This window comes from Vipera berus (assembly GCF_964194415.1).
Source record: "Vipera berus genome assembly, chromosome: 2".
NCBI classification, from domain to species: domain Eukaryota; kingdom Metazoa; phylum Chordata; class Lepidosauria; order Squamata; family Viperidae; genus Vipera; species Vipera berus.
In genome coordinates, this window is record NC_138203.1 from 129,663,954 (window position 1) to 129,683,869 (window position 19,916).

At 44.8% G+C, this 19,916-nt stretch overlaps 1 protein-coding gene across 1 annotated transcript in view; it reads left to right on the forward strand.

Annotated features, from left to right (window-relative positions):
* Positions 1-19,916, forward strand: part of PPP1R1A (protein phosphatase 1 regulatory inhibitor subunit 1A) — a 101,137-nt gene that overhangs the window by 80,210 nt on the left and 1,011 nt on the right. The window contains exons 3-6 of the mRNA XM_081319893.1: positions 6,356-6,393; positions 7,896-7,959; positions 10,254-10,460; positions 17,371-17,497. Of these exons, the coding sequence (XP_081176019.1) occupies positions 6,356-6,393; positions 7,896-7,959; positions 10,254-10,460; positions 17,371-17,497 (436 nt within the window). The remainder of the gene's footprint in view (positions 1-6,355; positions 6,394-7,895; positions 7,960-10,253; positions 10,461-17,370; positions 17,498-19,916) is intronic.

Genomic DNA, 19,916 nt, shown 5'->3' on the forward strand with positions numbered 1-19,916 from the left:
AGTCTCAAAGGAGCATTTTCAAAAGGCAACTGGACTCTTCCCCCCCCCCCCGAGGAAGAAGATGTTTCTCTTCTCATCCAAGAAGCTTCATCCATTCTGGCTAATGACCTGATGACTGCAAAGAAATATGATCCTTCCAATTTCCGCCCCCATCCTGTCAGAACTAACCCTTCTATCAACCCAACCATCCTGCCAGAACGGATGAAGCTTCTCGGATGAAAAGCAAATGTCATTTTCTTCTTCCTCAGGGGAAAAAAAACAACAACAGCCCAGTTGCCTTTTGAAACAGCACTTTTGAGACAAGCTGGATGACTGAGAATCTCCACAGACATTTTTAAAAAACAGGTGTGTGAACTGCATTTCCCTTTGACTTTTTTCAATTCGGCCCACACTGCCCCTTCGAGTGTTTCTTCTGTTACCCTTGGCATGCTTTAGAAGACTTTTAAAAGATGTTTTGGTCATAGCAGGTGGCCGCACCTAGCCAACCTTGACTGGTTTTTTCTTTTTTTAAATAAAAATCTAAGGAGAACACCAGGAGACTCCAAAGCAGTAGACTAGATTGGGAAGTCAAAACAAATCCCTTGGAAGAAAGAAATGGAAGGTTACTTCCACCTTGTTCCAAAAACACTCCATGGATGATGCATCCATGTAAGTTGCCAACAGGCAAAACTGATGTTCTACCATGTTTGGTTGAAGGTCACAGAAGAATGTGGTCAAGGGGACACAATATCACAATACACTGAAGCTGCTGCTGCTGCTGCTGCTGACCTTTGACCTGATTCTGAAATCTTAACAGGGCTGGGTTGTTAAATGTGTACAGCTTATTGTTAAATGGGTGACCACAACTCCAAAAGATTCCATTTGAAGGTAGTCTTGTCAATTGTTCTTTTTGCCCCAAGTTCCAACCTTTCTATTAATTTAGCATATTGTCCACCAGACTGGTTTACTTAAGAGTGGCATTTGGAGCTAGGCACTACTGGCTGTTTTTTGGAAGAGTCAAGAAGGGAGAGAGTCTGGCAGTCCAGCAAAATTCTAGTTCCCATGGTAACATCCTGGCATGTTTCCTGGGTGACAGAGATGCTCCAAATTATGTACCTTTTAGAGAGTGAATATGTCAGGTTATATTTCAGTACTTGCTGCTTAGCTTTTTGGAGCAGAAGGAAGACTTTTTTAAGAGAAACACTTCTCACACACCACCACCCTTTTAAACAAAAGCCCATTTTTGTTTTAAGGCATTTTAGATATTCTTTGGACCTTGGTCTGCTTCTTTGGCTCCATTTTAAAATAATAATAATAATAATAATAATAATAATAATAATAATAATAATAATAATAATAATAATAACAACAACAACAACAACAACAACAACAACAACAACAACAAGAAGCTGGGTCATCCTCTTCCAGGGAAAAGTCATATCAGGGGTCTGCACATCAGCTCATGATGTTAACATGATGACATCATGGTGATTCATAATCCCTCAAGCTGTCTGTACAAGTTAAAATCACCAAGGACAAGTGAAATAGCTTTCAGAAGCTGTGTGCTAGTTCTCACTGTACAAGTATGGTATTTATCTTAACATTGAGGTTTAAGAGAGCTTGTTGGAATATGAAATATAGTCATTTCTTTTTTGCTGTTGATGTAGCAAATAAATATATGGACATTTATAGAGATCTTTTCAGCAACTATTATTTTATGTACCTATAATTCCTTTAATGTCCTTCGGGGTATTTGCGGGGGGAGGGGATCAAAATCAATTTAGCAACCATGATTGCAAACTTAAAAGTTCTACCCGTTTTCTGAGCCCATACACAAAGCAGATAAGATCAAAGACATTCACATAAAAAACGGATGGGATTTTGATCATACAGTCAGAAACTTTTTCACACACACACACCCCTCTCTCTCTCTCTCTCTCTCTCTCTCACACACACACACACACACACACACACACACACACACACACCACTGCAGATGCCTCTGAAGTTCCTCTGATTTCAGGCTGTTTTACATTATTTAACTGGGAGCACAATTATAAATTATAATAATCTTTCCCTGGAGAGATACTATTCTGTGGCAGCTGCAATTAAATAATGTCTGTTTTCAAGTATTCTGGGTAAATAAAATAGTAGCTGCCTAGTTTATCAAGTAACTCTGCTTCTTCCTGCAGTGGTTTGGAAAAAAACAAAAGAAGAAGAAACAAGAGCATTTTTTTAGAAACAAATGAATAATGCAACAAAAAAAGAGGACTGCTGTATACTCTTTATGTACTACTGGAATTCTCTTGTCTCTTAGTAACCTTCAAGTGAGTGAAGGTGACAATTTTTGAATCCAGGTAGCTCAAACACGCTAACTTAACAAACGTGTCCAAAAACCATTAATCCCACAAGATTGAAATTTCAAGGATCTTCAGACCAGTTCCATTGGCAAATTTGTGGCCACTGCAATGCCACCCTGCCACCCTGTGACACTGCCTTTTTTTTTAGCAGCAGTCACATGATCATAATTTCCAAAGCTCCCCTGCCAGCTTCCCACAGGTGAAATCAATAGGGAAATTGGCAGGAGATCAGAACTCGCTCGTGCTCTCACTGCTTTTTTTTAAAAAACCAATCGTGGTTAATCTGTTCCTCTGTTTAAATAAGGGAATATCTCTGAAGCGATGATCCAAAGGGTCAGGGGTTGCCTGCTCAAATCGAAACCTGATTATAAAACGTGGGATAGGGAATTACGCAAACTCCTACTACTGTCAAACTAACTCTAGTACAAGAGGCTTAATTTTTTCTCCATTGTCTTGAGAACTTGGTCCAGGTTGGGGTTTCTAGATTTGGATTGCAAAGACCACCAGATAATCACAGAGAGATACAGGCAATAACCCCCTGCTGTTGTATGGTGGCCATCCAGATTTTGACTGCCCAGATCAGGTTCATTCAGTTGCATGGACGTGAGAAGGGTTCAAAAATACCTATTGCCTTGTTTACAAGGATTATTGAACCCTGGGATTTAAACCTGGACATTTAAACTTCGGTGAGCTCTGGTAAACATTAACCTCTGTTTCTTTTTCACAATTTGGAGCACTTCTGCCGATCCACCAGCTCCCTTCTTGAAACTTCCAGGACAGATTTCCTCCCTTCTATTCTGGCAAAGTTGGAGAAAGGTTCCTGAGCTAATCAGCATTTCCTCCAGCTTCCTAAAAGAGAGGAGTGAAAAGGGTACCCTCCAAGTGCGAAAACCCCTGTCCTTGCCTCACCCCCACATTTGGCCTTGCAGTGAGGAAAAAAAGAAAAGAAAAAAGCTGGTCTGCCTGCAAAGAGCTTGGTAGAAGGAGACCACGGAGCTCCAAGGACATCACAGTTGGGAGGTGGAGATTGGCCAGACATCCTGCCAGTTATCTCCTGATCCACCTCCAAGACCCACTTAGCTTTAGTTCAGCTGCCAATTTGAACAATGGTTGGCTTGGCTGCCTGAGGCCAACAGGATTTTAATGCTGAGGCATGGTGCCAGTCCAGAGCAGTCCCCGTGGAGGAAGGGCCTTGGAAATGCCCGTTTTGTGAAGAGTTCCGGGTAGGTTTTGAAATTTCAAATAATCTTTCGGCCATGAATCGGGTCATTAGCAACCATTCAACATTATGACAGACAACACCCCCCCTCTCCCAAAAGCTATTTATGACCCACCTTTGAAGATCCAACATCCCCCCACCCACAGTCACCTGATTGCATTTTGGGCGCTTGGCAACCAGCCCACGTTTACAGCTATCTGCAGCACCCCACGTCACACGGGCATGACTTACGACCATTTTGCCAGTGCTTCGAGTTTCTGGCAAAAACCACCCCAGGGTGAATATTTAAGACCACTGCAAAAAGTTATAAAATCCGGCCCAATCACATGGTGCCCCACTTAACAACTGTCACTAGTTGTGACAGTTGCAGGTCATAACTTTAGGACTCCCTGTATTGCATCACACTCATGTCAGAAGCCCTGAGACGCTTCCGGATCAAAAGAATTAGCCGATGGCATCCCCGTTTCCCAGGGGACACCCAGTTGGGGGTCTCCTTTCATGTCCCCAGCAGGAGCTGTAGCGAAGGACGGAAGCTCACTCCACCCCATGGCAGCACACAGGCCTCGAACGCTAGCTTGCTAACCTCCAACCCAGCATCCTAACCACAAGAGCCACCGTGCTCCAGGACTGCCTGTAGAGAAGCAGACTGTTGTAGTGATTCTCAAGTGCTGACCTCAGGCTTGAGAGATCCTGGTTCAAGTCCATCCTCTGCCAGGGGACAACTTTAGGAAAGTCAGTTTTGCTCCACCCAGCCTCCCTTACAGGGTTGTTGTTAAGAGGCAAAATGGGAGAAGAGATTTACATGTCACTCCTGGAAGATAGGCAGGCTGTAAATCAAACAAATGATAAATAACTTGATTTGTTCCCGTCCCCTCTTAGCCTTTGACTATGCCTCTCCTTTTACCCCACTCGACTTCACCCAGTGCTCTTTTGTCTTTTGAGGTGACATTCATGCTATACTTCCAGTTCCTCTGCCATGCTGGATGAAACAGGCGGGCCAGTCATACCAGCTTGGTTGTAAAAAAGAGGGGAGGGAAAGGGTGATTGGCTAGTTAAAAAAAAACAGCGTTCAGCTACCTGCAGAAACTGGATTTTACACAATTGTTCCTGAGGTCTCCTTCTGGGAAGAGCTTACAATTTTAGCCAAGAACCTTTACTGCTGTACCTCAAACTGCCGTTTTGTTCTGTTGGCAATAAAAAGAGTTTATCGCTGTGGAAAGCTTCACATGCTCAATTTCTGTAGGACCAGTTGGCAACCCAACCCATAACAGAGCTGACAACTAATAAAACAATAATAAAACTCTATCGTAATGTAATAAATGACTCGAACGTGGAGGTGCTGCCAGTAAAGCTATTCCACAGTCAGCATAAGTCATCCTAAAAATCTCAAAGTACAGCATAATTGAGCACAACAGGCACTTGGACAAATAAAATCACAGGCTCCCGGCAGGGATTCAGCAAATTGCAGGGGCCGGTGCTAAAGCGGCAAGATTGTGGAAAAAGCCTCAGGTGTTTTTCCAGGCAGCATCCAACCAGGGCTGGCTGAACATGCAACTCTACACCTGCTGTCCTGTCCAGCCCTTTGTGAGCCAAGCCACCTTTGCGATCCCTGCGGAAAGGATCCCGGGCTGCAATTGAGCAGGTGGATAGGAGAAGCCACTCATCAGTGGGCCAGAACTGAAGTTTTGTTCAGTTTTAATACTTGAAGCATTTGGAAAACCTGCTAGTCTTACTCTATCTAGCTTTTGGGCCACAGTTGACTGAGATGGGGCAAACATCAAAATTGTAGGGTTATTTTGTTATGGCTAAGTTGGGGTAGGAAACAGCCACAGCTGGCTTTTCAAAGTGGCAGAGGGCTGCAAAGAGGAACAACATCAAAACAAGGCTAGGGTTAGGGGAAGATTCTTGGAGTTGTCTTAAAGGTGGCGGGCGCCTATTTTAGGGATTACAGAACAGCTGACATCTTGTCTCCAAGTGGCAGGAAGGACGGCCATCAGCTTTCAGCTGTCCTGGTCAGAAGGAGGCCTTAACAGACTATAGAAACAGTCTTTGGCTGGTGGTGGCCTTGAGACTGCAGATTGTCCATTCTTGCTTACTGTAGCCAGATTCAGGATATAGCGTAGCCTTGCCCTTTACCCTTACGCCATTCCAGAGGTGTTTTTCCCCCATAATATTGCTCACTTACCTTCATTTTCTTATTTATCGTTACAATTGCACAGAAAGAACCAATAAGACAGACTCAATAGGTGACAAAAATGCCAAATCGAGCCTAAACATCTGGCTGATTGGGTAACCAATCCTAATAATAATAGAAATATATGAAAGCTACAAAAAAAACCCACAATACAGCTACCTAAGTTAATCAGTGAACTCTCCAACAAGACTGAACCTTAGCAACGTTGCTTAATGATAATCAGTGGGATGGGTTGTCCAGCACACATTGAAGTGTACCAGGTAATGCAGAGAGAAACGCAAAGGGAGAAGCGCAGTAGTTGGAGTTAGCCATCTCAGGCACTCCTTGAGTCACACAGGGGAACAGCCTCTGTCTGTACTATTACAACAAGTGTGCTGCACATCGGTCTACAAACAGAGAAACGGTGAGTTCTTAGTCCTGCCTTAGCCGTGAAAGCCAGCTGGGTGATTATATATAAATAAATTCAGGGAGACAGTGAAAAGGTATTTCCATTGCAAAAATAACCCAGAGTTCTAGGATTTGGTGTGTTGGCTTTACCTTATTGGCTTTAACTTATTGTTCTTCCTGTTTCTTCCTTCTCGATTCCTATTTTTTCCTCCCTAGAAATTGATGAAGACCGGATCCCCAACCCGCTTCTGAAGGTATATAATGCCCCTAATGTTCTCAGACTTGAACAACGGAGTAAATTTATGCATCTAGCAGAATAATATTGTGATACACGAAAGCCTTTTGGGATGGTGATGGGGGAACAGAGTTCGTGTATGAATGTATACACTTCCCATAAAAAAAAAAGAATGCTTACTAAGAACTGAAAGTGAAAGAAGAAATTTCAGAATGCCAGGAAGACCAAAGCATGAACGAGTTCCCAGAGTGCCATACGTAGAGCCTTCATGAGACTGGGATGAGTTTTACTGTCGTTGCTCTAATTAATAAGCTTTAATAATGGGAAAAGAGTAGGGACGCGGTGGCTCAGTGGGTTAGGACGCTGAGCTTGTCGATCAGAAGGTCGGCAGTTTGGCGGGTCGAATCCCGAGTGCCGCGTAACAGAGTGAGCGCCTGTTACTCGTCCCAGCTTCTGCCCACCTAGCAGTTCGAAAGCACGTAAAAATGCAAGTAGAAAAATAGGGACCACTACGGTGGGAAGGTAACAGCGTTCCGTGCGCCTTTGGCGTCTAGTCATGCCGGCCACATGACCACGGAGACGTCCTTGGACAAGCGCTGGCTCTTCGGCTTTGAAACGGAGATGAGCACCGGCCCCTAGAGTCGGAAACGACTAGCACGCATGTGCGGGGGAACCTTTACCTTTACCTAATGGGAAAAGAGTTAGTTTTAGGGCTACTTGGAAGTCTCCAGATAAACACTAGCTGGCAGCAAAGAAGTACAAGAAATCTAGCCCTTTGCTGCCCTCTTGTGGTTGTCTAGATTCTTCCATCCCTGATCTTGTAGCCTCAATTGTATTTCTGAGATGAGCTGCATTTCTGATTCTGAAGGGACGGGAGGCCAAACCAAACAAAAACCTTATGCTCTTATGCCCTGTGTTTTTCCCCATTGCTCCGTGGGAATGGAGAGAATTATTTATTTATTTTTAATCCCATTTATATCCCGCCCTTCTCCGAAGACTCAGGGCGGCTTACAATTTAAAGCACAAATCAAATGTGCTTAGCAATAGCCTTCATTCTATGTATATGCCTGCTTATTAGGGCTTCCCCCCCCAAAGTGGCATTATTACAAAGTCAGCTTATTCCCCCCAACAATCTGGGTCCTCATTTTACCTACCTCGGAAGGATGGAAGGCTGAGTCAACCTTGGAAGGCTGAGTCAACCTTATAGACCTCTGCAGGTTGTAAATTTGGAAGAAAGAAAAAAAGAGAAGGCCAGCAAAGAGGCTTGGGCTGGTTCTAGCTTGTCAAACCAAAAGCATGAGCCCAAAAAATGGTAGCCTCCTATGGACCAGATGATAATGTGCCCATCACAGAGAAGAAGCTGGAATTCCAGATCTTCAAGGGCTTTCCTGATTTGTTCTTGTTTCGTTCTGTAAGTAGCGAGAGCTAGGCGCAGCACATGGCTAGAAGATTATACATTGCCCCTGAATGTCGGCATTTTATGTCTCTTAGGACTTTTCCCCCCTTTCTTCTCTTTTGCAGCCAGGATTGTCAATGTCCCCTAGGCAGAGGAAGAAAGTCTCTCGCACTACTCCCACCATGAAAGGTAACTGGCCTAGAAGCCATGTGGCTGTATTGAAGGATGGGATCCATCGTGGCAACTACGATGCCTAGGAAGCAGCCAGCAAGGTAGTTGGCTGCTTTCTAAGCCTCAGAAGGGCTCACTGCTATATTCAGCAGTTTCTTTGCCCCTCTTGAGATGATAGGGAAGAGGTGGGGGGGGAGGTTTTAAGTTTGGAAAGTTTGTCTCACAAGGTGATACACTTTTTCTTCCCACTCTAAATGAGACACGCTCAGCTTTCTTCTATGTCCAGATCACAATCTGACCTCATCCCAATCCCCTATCCCAGGGGTAGGCAACCTTGGCTCTTTTATGACTCCTGGACTTCAACTCCCAGAGTTCCTGAGCCAGCACGGCTCAGCTTGGAAACCTCTCCCTTTCCCCTCAGCATGGCTGGCTCAGGAATTCTGGGAGTTGAAGTCCACAAGTCATAAAAGAGCCAAGGTTGCCTACCCCTGCCCTATCCTATCCTATTCTCCAAACATGAAGTGATGGTGGGGTGAGTAGTAAGTCAAATGCTTGCCAGCTCTCTGTAGAATAGATAATATCTTGTTGCTAAAATGGAAGTTCCCACAGGCTGGTTGTGGGTTTTTGGAAGAATACACCTACCTTCTTTCTTGCTATGTGTGCTACAGCAGACATTGCATCCTGTGATACTCATTAAAAGAGCATAGGATTTCTTTCTGGATGAGGGTCACCACCTTGTATATAATATACTCCCCATTAGCTTGCAGAACTTGTCAGTCAGTGCTAAGATTCCTTTAGCCTTTCCATGGTTTTGTAAGTTCTTTCCTTCTCCTCCTCCTCCCTCCTCCACTCCCGTTGCCTCTCTCCCCCCCCCCAACCCACCCCCCCACCTCCCTGTAGCTTTTCATACATCCTGCCTAATCCTTGCCAGGATCATTTTTCATTAATTTTGCATTAAAGCGTTTTATCTCTTTGCATTGGTCCTCTGCATTCTCTCCAATTACCAACCTTCTCATTGGTCTTTGCCTCTGAAGTGTCGCAGTGCCTCACGTAATGCAGGATGCAACTGTCAGGCTGGGATGGGACTGCAGCAGCCACTGCAGAGGAATGCAGGGATCAGCATTAAAAACCTGTCAGAAGTTCCTAAATTAAAACATGTGAATTCAAGAAAAGGGGAAATTTCACAATCCGGGAAATAGATACAAGAATTATCATTGGCCTTCAAGGCCAACAACAAGTGAATACCTATTAGGGGTATTATTAGTCCGAAAGCGTAGGTAATAGGAGTGTGGAGAGGAGCAAAGAGTTTCTTACAATAAAATAATCCTCTCCTAGTGATGCATTCCACCTACAGTGGTTTCCACATCATTGGACTGACTTCGGAAACCTGTTTACCATAAGTGCGGCCCAATTTCCCAAATTCTCTAGCCATTAAAAGTATTTGTGAAGCCGAAGTTCACATATTCCAATATCTAAGTGACTGCCACAAAGAAGGGGGCTGGTCAATCAATTCTCCAAAGGGTCTGAAAGCAGAACAAAAAGCAATGGGTGGAAACTAAACAAGGAGAGAGACAACCTAGAACTAAGGAGAAATTTCCTGACAGTGAGAACAATTAATCAGTGGAATTGTTTGCCTCTAGAAGTTGTGGGTGCTCCAACACTGGAGGTTTCTAAGAAGAGATTGGGCAATCATTTATTTGAAATGGTATAGGGTTTTCTGCTCGAGCAGCGGGTTGGACTAGAAGATTTCCAAGGTCCCTTTCAACTCCTGTTATTCCGTTAAAACTGCAGGCCACTTAAACTGTGTAAAACTAACCAGTAGATATATTCCTTAATGCAGACATGTCAAACACAAGGCCCGGGGGCCGGATCCGGCCCGCGAAGTGGTTTCATGTGGCCCGCGAAGCCATCCTGGAAACAGTGAGGGAACGGCCCCCACTGCCTTGGCCCTGGCCCAGAGACCCTCCTCCTGCCAGAGACCCTCAGATCTGTCCCACTCCTGCCCAGGCCCCCATAGGTACCCTTGATGTGAACGATGTAGAGCTGGCCACGCCCACCCAGTAGGCCATACGCACTCTAGCCACGCCCACCCAGTAGGCCACGCCCACCCCGGCCATACCTATCCGGCCCCCTGAGGGCAACCGCAATGCTGATGCGGCCCTCAATGAAATTGAGTTTGACACCCCTGCGCTTAATGCATGAGAACAATTTGCTGTTTCCAGCAGAGACTTTAAAAAAGGAAACATTTCCATAAGAACCAGTTCATCCCGAGATCACAGTTTTCATGAATTCTGCCCATCCCTACTTTTCAGAGCTCCAGCTGATGGTTGAACACCATCTTTGCAAGCAACAGAGAGATGAAGAAGAAGAAGACGGCGCTGAGGCACAGGAGTCACACAGTCCACGTTGCTGCCCTCATGCCAGCACAGAACCTGCCCACAGTCCCGAGAGTTGCCCTTTGGCCCAAGCCCACGTCCAGTTGGAATCCCAGGAAGAACCACACTCTGGCCTTGAAGAACGTGAGTATGGTCCTACCAGTGTAGGGCAAGCCAGGCTTCCTTGGAGCATCTCACTTGTACCCACTGCCAATAAAGAAAGAAGCCTGTCTAGATTGCTTCAAGACTTGACCCCCTCCTGACCACATGTGTGCTTTCTTCAAAGAAAATGATACTCCAAACCTAATCAGGAACCTGAAGCTCTCAGATGTGACTGAATCACAGTTCCCAACAGGCCTGGCCTGTGTGGTGACATCTGAGAGCCACAGATTCTCTACTTCTACCAAAATGTAGAAAAAGATTCCCTTAAATTCACCTTTCTTTCATGAAGGAAGTTCATTTTCCATGGAAAAAGGAAAATACTTAGTAAAACAGTCTCTGAAGCATGCTGCTTTTGGAAAATACGTATTTTTGTTTTGTTTTGTTTATCCAGTACATTCTCTTTTCATTAATATCCTAACCTTATAAGACCCTCCCAAGCCATCAACTCTGGTGAGGGAGGATCAGGGTCCCACGTTCAAGCTTTGATTGCCCTCCCCCCCCCCGCTCAGAAACAAAGGATCATGCTTGAGAGCAGTAACACAAAACAAAATGGAGTCAGCAACACCAACGGGACAGTAAGAATGCAGAGCAGGATTTGATCTGGGCTAATTTCATGCCCTAATCCGTGCCGCCCAGGCTGACACACACATTAGGCCAAGCACATTCTTCAGAATTTGCACTTCTTTGAATATTGCCCTGCTCATTTCGACTCTAAGGAGAAAAGGCTCTTCAAAGCTGTATCTATTTCAAAGGAAATGAAAGCCCTGTTAGATTTTTAAATGCATATGTACGTGTCTGTGCTTGTATATGGTGCATATCTGTGTGTCTAAATAGAGATTTTATGCACATTTTTAAAAATTGCCAATCCAAGGCAGGACACACTAGAATCATTATACACATGGTGAGTTAGCAGGCCCAGAAAATAATTGTTCTGTCCCAAACTCATTCTAGGAGGTCACAGTATCCAGATTTCTTCAATTTCCAGGGGTGTCCTAAATTATTATATGTCCTTTACCCCCCCACACACACACACAAATTGAAGAGGAACAGCTGAGAAATAGGCCTTTCCTGCCTGTGGAATCCAACTCTGTCATTCAAGAAATGTGACCTTAGCTCTACATATTGACACAATTCTACAATAAGACTTTTTTGGGTTCCAACGTGAACTTTTGGCTGCTTTCCCTAATGGCCAGGCAGGCTGCTGTTGCTGCACATTGTAGCTTAGCAGCCGGGGAGAGCCACAAGTTCTCCATCACCAATATAAGCCCGTGTTTCATCAAGATGCATGTTAAAAGTGTTCCTTTGATGAACTGTGCAGGTGGCAGAGCAGTACCCTTCCTGCTATTTTTGCTTAATAAGTCGGGGAAACAGCGGCCTCTAGTGGCCAAAGGCTAATGTGATAACTAGGTTGGTTTGGGCTATACATTTGTGGGTAAATTCAAGCTATTCTAAGCTCATCCATCGTCCCAGGTATTTGCCCCCAAGAGGGGAAGATTTTGATCCGTTGCTATCCCAATAAATAATGCATTAAGAATTTTTTTTAAAATCAGCCTGGAATCCCTTACCAAATTCTCACAGCATGAGATTGTTTTTGTTTTGTTTTTATCCCATTTATATCCCGCCCTTCTCCGAAGACTCAGGGCGGCTTACAATCTAAGAAGCACAAATCAATTGTGGTGTCCCTGGATGATGAGCATCAAACAATCGCAGCAGCAGCAATAGCAATAGCACACCAATAGCTTCTAGGTTTATACACCCACCCCCCCCACAGTGCTTTACAGCAACTCTTTGGCTGGTTTACAATGTTAGCATTATTTGCATATTGTCCCCAACAATCTGGGTCCTCTTTGTATCAACCTTGGAAGGATGGAAGGCTGAGTCAACCTTGAGCCCCATCAGGATCAAACTCCAGACTGTGGGCAGAGATTGCCTGCAATACTGCACTTTAGCCACTGCACCACCAGAGCAGCACATCCTTTGACCTTTCAAAGGGGAAAGAAGTTGAAGTTCGGGGAGAAATATCAGTCACTGAAAGAATACAGTCTGGGCTTATCCAGTCATAGAGGCAGGCTAAGTAACTTTCTGGTGCATCAGTAAAACCTTGGGGTGTCTGTGCCCCAGCTATTGACGCATCTTGTAAGAGACCCACATCTTTGAAGAAAGCACATCATTGGTGGAAAGTCAGCAGTTTGCAGACACTCAATGCTTGCTTGCATTTCACAGGATGTAATCAGGCGCCGCTGTATTTCTTTCAGTCCCCCACAATTCATAGATAGAAACACCTACTCGAACAAAAAGAATTGATCGGGGTTTGTGATCATTTTACTTTTTGAAATTATTAAATTTACTTTCAGCAGTGAAAAGTGGTGTATGCATGAGAAAAGGAGAGAGTACGTTTGTTTTATTCATTCATTCATTCATTGATTAGGGCTTGCATTTGTGCCCTCCTTTTCTCCAGGAAGTCTATATGGCACTTCCTTCCCATTCAGTTTTATTGTTAAAAATGACCCTGTGAAGTGGATTAGACATTAAATGGGATTCATGACTGAGTGGGATTTGAGCCTGGATCCATCCAGCACTTTGGTCACACCAGATTGATGCAATGTCATTACAGTGGATGAGTAGGTGGGTGAGTAGGTTGCTGCGCATACTGAGGCAAATGCATTTTTCCTGTAGTCTGTGCGTCTTGCTTCTGCACCTCTAGATGAATCAAGAACATTTTTTTAAAAAAAATGTCCCTTTGAATTAGTCTTAACTCTTGGTCAGTGCCTGGACAGGTCTCTGCAGTTTTCTTCACAAGGTTTTTCAAACATTGTTTGCCCTTGCCTGCTTTCCAGGGCTGAGAGCAAGTGACTGGCCCAAGGTCACCCAGCTGGCTTCATGTCTAAGGCAGGACTAGAACTTACAGTCTTTTGGTTTCTAGCCTGGTGCCTTAACCACTACACTAAGCTGGCTCTCTTCAAAGGCTTAGGCAGACCATTTTAATTTAGAACTCAACAAATTCTGGATGACTGAATTGCAAATGAAGAGACTTTAAGGAGCGGTAGGAAAGATGGATATTTTTTTTTCTACACTGCCATGTGGATGAATGGGCAACATGGGGAATCTAATTGATGTGAATGATGGTTGCCAAAAATGTAGCAGAAAGATTTAATCTAGATTAAAAAGCCTGCAGCACAAGATTGTACAAATCCATTATAAGGTCAGAAATGCAAATAAGAAACTAGTAATCATGTTGATTCTTATAATTTAATGTGACAGTTAGGCTACGAGACATAAGGCAGAGAGTGTAAAATGTTGATTTGCTTGAGGCAGATAAAAAATTGGGCTGGCTCTGCAGAACACAGTCTGGGTCAGAAAATGTTAGCTGCATACAGTAAAAGGAAACACAAAAATAAAAGTCTCCTATAAAGATTAGCACATTGCTTTTTTGCAATAGAATGAAAGAAGTTCAGAGATGTTGCCATTCAGTTAAAAATAAGAAGACTGGCATTTGTGCCTTATGGTGTTGCTTGCAGAGCAACTCCAGGAAATAAGTGTAGAGATTTACTGCAGATACCTTAATAGTTGCACCTCGTCTATCACTACATTTCTTATTTTTCCTCTCCCTCTTAACGTGGTTTAAAAAAGAAAACCCTCCTAGTTCAGCTCTCCCATAGCTTCTAGGTCTATGGTCCATCGCTCGTTCCACTGATCCAGATCAGTGCACTCTTTTTTTTATTCAGATTTATTCAAGCTTTATACATCATCCTTTCATCTACAGCTCCTATCCCAAATTTTCACAAACAGAAAGCAAGCCGCACGGCTTTCCCAAAACAAATCACGACAATTTTCCTTCAAACTAGTTCCACTAATATGGGGGCATCCACACGTGGACTTTCCCCCCCCCCCCCCGCTTCTGAGCCTAGAATCTTTGTGGGGATTCTCCTGCAAGACTAACCTGGCATATCTGCTTCCCTCTTCCAACAACGATTGGCACAAATACTAATGGAGGAGAATATTTGTAGCTCAGGGTGGAAATGAGGGGCCCTTGGTGCTCTCTGAGCTTGCTCGTTTTCTTGCAGACGTTTCGTTACCCTAGCTAGGTAGCATCATCAGCGCTTAGCAAGCAAGCTCAGAGAGCACCAAGGACATAGGTGCAAGTTGGATTGGGAGGAAGCTGACAGGCTGGGCTGAAGAGCTCTCACCTGTTCTTCAGGTCCCACTGCTAATCCCAGAGAAGCGTCAGGGAAAAGCAACAACTGCAGCAGTACCTAAGGAGAAGTAGTTGTAAGAAAACGGCTAATTAAAAAAAACACAGCTCTTCGTACAAGGAGCCCATACGGAAAGAAGGCAAGCAATTTTATAGCACCCGTGCTCTTAGCAAGTTTTTCTGTTGCACCGGCACAGGCGCAAGAGAGGCAGAAAATGGAAAAGTCCTCTTGTTTCTCAAATGGTGTAAAAATGCAAGCTGCAGCCATTTATCTTCTTGCTTACAGAAACACGTGTCTTAAGTTTTTGTTGTTGTTGTTTTCTTTTCCCAAACTGATTGGCACCCTTGCTACTTTGGCACAGGAGTCCTGATAAAAGCGTAAAACCCTGGTTTTTGCAGCCAGCAAAAATGCAAAGTCACCCCCAAAGCAGGTATACTTAAAGAACATTTAGCCTCGATTCCTCCCCCACCTCTTCCCTCTGTTTCCTTTCCCCATCCAAGGATTTGGTAAACTAGAGAGGAGCAGAGAAGTCCTTTATAAATTGCAGCTCTGCAGCGGATAGGCGGAAAGATGCACAAATGAGTGTATAAATGCTTAGGTTGAAATATAACGATCACCACTAGTACTACTAGCATACTAGTATTAGAAAAGGTAAAGGTTCCCCCGCACATGGGTGCTAGTCATTTCCAACTCTAGGGGCCGGTGCTCATCTCCATTTCAAAGCCGAAGAGCCAGCGCTTGTCCGAGGACGTCTCCGTGGTCATGTGGCCGGCATGACTAGATGCCAAAGGCGCACGGAACGCTGTTACCTTCCCACCGTAGTGGTCCCTATTTTTCTACTTGCATTTTTTACGTGCTTTCGAACGGCTAGGTTGGCAGAAGCTGGGACGAGTAACAGGCGCGCTCTCTGTTACGCGGCACTCGGGATTCGACCCGCCAAACTGCCGACCTTCTGATCGACAAGCTCAGCGTCCTAACCCATATCTACAAAGAAAGAAACAAAGATCAAAACTTTATTTTAAACAGTGACTCCTTTCATGCACAATTTAATTTAAAAAAAACACACCAGTTTTACTCTCTGCTGTTTCTTTTCAAAGTTGGAAAGCTCTACCCACTGAAACATTTCTCCCTAGAGGAACTGTAATACTGGATTATTTGTGCCTCTGATCTCTCTGCTGAGTATGGGAAGTCAATTATTCTGCTAATGTATACAGACGTCTCTGTTGTAAGCCACCTTTTGTTCTGAAAGGCAGCATCTAGATCAGTGGTTCCCAACCTTTTCTATACCCCGCACCCCTAGAACGCTTCTGATATATTCTCGCACCCCTTAAAAAAGCTCGAAATAACGGCAACAAATTATGCATATACCCTATAACAGTGGTGGCGAACCTATGGCATGCGTGCCAGAGGCGGCACTCAGAGCCCTCTCTGTTGGCACGCATGCTACTGCTGCCAGCAGCAGGACCATCAGGCCACCACCGCCGCCCGGAGCAGGAGCCCCGCCCAGCACAAAGGAGGCAAAGGGCCAACTAACAAGCTTGAGTAGAGGTGGTGGAGCAGAGGTCACCAACCATTGTCAATTGGTGGACTGGAAAAAAAGGGAGGGGGAAGCATTTTGCATGCGTGCATGCACGCACGGGGCCATGAGCACACACATGCTGCAAATGGGGCGGGGCGAGTTCCTGCATGATACTCACTAGCCATTTTTGCGCCCCCGGTTTTTGCATGCCAGAGGCAGCACTCAGAGGTGCCTCCCTGCCCCCCCCCCGAGCACCACAATGCTGATGCGGCCCTGGCACTTTGCGATAAATAAGTGTGTTTTGGGTTGCGGTTTGGGCACTCGGTCTCTAAAAGGTTTGCCATCACTGCCCTATAATTTTGAAAACCCAAGTGTTCACACCCCCTGGAATATCGTCTCGCACCCCAGGGGGTGCAAGCGCCCCTGATTGGGAACCTCTGACCTAGATACTTTTCATATATAATGTTACACGGTAGATTTAATTAGGAGCATGAGGATGCTTTTCTGATTTGTTTTGTTAGCATCCGCACTCTTGAAGTGCTCCCAGATTCTTCTCCTTGCTCTTTTTTGGGGGAAGGGGGCAGCCTCATAAAGGTGCACATGCCTGAAGCTGCCTCGGCCCATTGACATACATGAAGAGGGTGCATCCCGCTCAAAGTCTGAGCATCCATGAGCGGGTGTGGATTGATTTCTTTTGGTTTATTTCCAGTTACTTGTAGGGCTGCCTCCTCAATCAATTTAGGGATGGGGATTGACGGTCACGGCCCACTAGTGACGGGTTTTAATTGCTGCCTTGCCCAATCCCCTTTCAACAGCTACAAGCCATCCGGAATCCATCTATACATACCTGCCCAGGATGTTATGCGTAACATTGCCTGCTTATTAACGGTACATCTCATTTGGCATTTCTTTTCTCAGTGACCTAGTTTTGGAGAGATTCCCCAGGAGCTCTTGTCTTGACAGCCTTCTGGTCTTGTCTTGTCTTGGATTTTTTTTTCTTTCTTTCTTTGAATTCTGTATCCTTTCGTATTATCTACCAAGATTGCCATTTTCCGGTTTCTCCCCTTCTCCTGATCCCTTGCAAATGAAAGAAAAATTACCCCCACCACCCACCGCCCTTTTCTGCTGATCTCCCCGTGGATTTTTTTGGAGAAATTTTTGTTGTTGTTGTTTTGAACAGAGGGAAGAGTCACAGAAGCTTGCGGTGCAGAGAGCTCTGACAAAACAAGGTCTTGCTTGTGCTCAGAAAAACAAGGGATTCATATATCACCGGAGAACTCAGTGGAAAAGGACAAGCTGCCCAAGGAGTACGTATGATCACGTATCAGGGTGGAGGTGGGTGAGGGTGGTTACATTCAGACATTTCACTAAACTATGTTTGTTTGTTGTTGTTGAACAAACTATTCTTCCACATGAACAAAATAATTGCAGGTTGATCTGCCAAACGCTGAGGAACGGGACATCCCTAACTCTTGACTTGATCATGGAGAAAATCCATGCGGTGGCCAAGAGTCAGAAATTACTTAACGGCCCATAATCACATAATTAATAATCAATCAATCAGTCTTGACTTGTATCTCTGATTAGCAAGCAGGAATAAGCCAGGAGTTGACAAACAAAGCATTCTCATGTACATATCCCACTAAGCCAAAGTGTCACGTAGTAAGCCAACAAGAGTTCAGTCTGGAACTGTGGTATACTATCTTAAAACTAACCATAGTTTAACCATTGACCATCCTCCCTGATTCACCCAGCACGTTAAATTAAAAACAAAATGCATAATGGCTTAATTCAGCCTTAGTGCCGAATTGAATGGGCCAAAAAGAAAGCATCTGGTCTTTTCTAAAACTATTCTGCCTATTTTCCCAACGTGTTTCTTGAAACCTTGAAAACAGCAGCTCTTTTGTCCAAAGACATGGAGATGAAAATAAACTGAGCATCTTATTCCACAGAAACACAGAGACAAAAATCCCACTTTTGAGAAAATTCACCTTTTCAGTGCCGACTCGTGACTGTTGCTTCTCAGATATTTGGCCGCTTCTGTGGGCTCTTCTTGAGCTAAACCTCCCTATTTTCTTTGATTCCAGCCAATGACAACCTCCTGCCGTGTTTAGCTATTCATATTGGTCTTCATATTTATTTATTTTGGAAAGTCATCTTAAAACGATGGGATGGACTGTTCACGGCTGCACAGATTCTTTGCACAAAGCAATTTCTCTTTGGCTTAGTACAGGGGTGTCAAACTCAATTTCATTGAGGGCCGCATCAGCATTGTGGTTGCCCTCAAGGGGCCGGGTGGGTATGGCCGGGGTGGGCGTGGCCTACTGGGTGGGCGTGGCTAAAGTGTGTATGGCCTATTGGGTGGGCGTGGCCAGCTCTACATCGTTCGCATCAAGGGTGCCTATGGGGGCCTGGGCAGGAGTGGGACAGATCTGAGGGTCTCTGGCAGGAGGAGGGTCTCTGGGCCAGGGCCAAGGCAGTGGGGGCCGTTCCCTCACTGTTTCCAGGATGGCTTCGCGGTCCTCATGAAACCACTCTGCGGGCCGGATCTGGCCCCCAGGCCTTGTGTTTGACATGTCTGGATTAGTATATCAATCCTCTTCCTGCCCCAGATAGTACCGACTTTAGCAGTAGCAGCACCCATTTACTCAGGAGGAGGAGTAAAATCCATTCTCTTTGCAATCTGGTACCAGTAATTCACAATGTTAACTTCTGAACCTGGCATGCTCATGAGAACTCGGGGGGGGGGGGGAAGAGCAAAGGTTTTGACAGACTCCTTGGCACCCACAGCAAGGAAAGTCTGTATGATGGCTAATGGAGAGTGATAATTACATTGCAATCACGTTAGGATACTCTTCTACCAGGATGCTGGTAGAAGAGTCATATTGTGTAGCCACTCTCTTATCTTACGCTGACTGACTACATCTTACAGGAATAAATGAATATTACGGAGCTTAAAGAAATAGAAAATATTTCCCTCCCGGCAATCAGTCACTTTTCTTGGAAAATTGTTAATCTACCACCCTCCACCCCCAGTTTCACACTCTCCCCTTTTATGGAAAGGTGTTTTGCTGGCTAGCAGCCAAAAGGCTTCAACAAGCTCTTGCTGGCTCTATAATGATTCAGTTTATGCTTTCATAGGTTGAGCAGCCAGCAGTGTGACAAAATTGTGTTCAGTCATGCACAAAGGAGTCAAACCATAGGGCAAAACCCTACCAAGTTAAGTTCTTGATACATTTTCAGAAATCGAGTTGCAAAAATGGTCCCCGCGATTGAATAAATCCAAAATTGTGTGTCTTGGTGGGCAGTGAATCAAACTGAAACAGTCCTGGCTCTTCATAATAATTACAGTATTATCTCCTGCTTGTTTACTTCTAAACTAGCCCTGCAAATACCAGGGCTTCTGCATTCTTTGGATGCAGGGCAGGAAATTGACACCTGCAAGCTTGGAAAGAATAAAATCCTGAACTTGCTATGCGTCAGCCAGCAAAAGATGCATCATTTTCCCTTGGGGAACACCCATGATTGTGGCAGCCAGTTCTCCTTTCAGCTTGGATTAGTTCAGCTCCAATCAAGCCAGTGAACATCCTTCTGCTAGGCTCAGAGCTGAGCCTAATCCGAACTGAAACTGGCTTATTTCTCAAATGCAAGGGAGGGGGTTAGAGAAGTGGGCTTCATAGGAGGCCTTTCATGGGGCCCTTCCAACCCGATACCCAACCTAAAGCA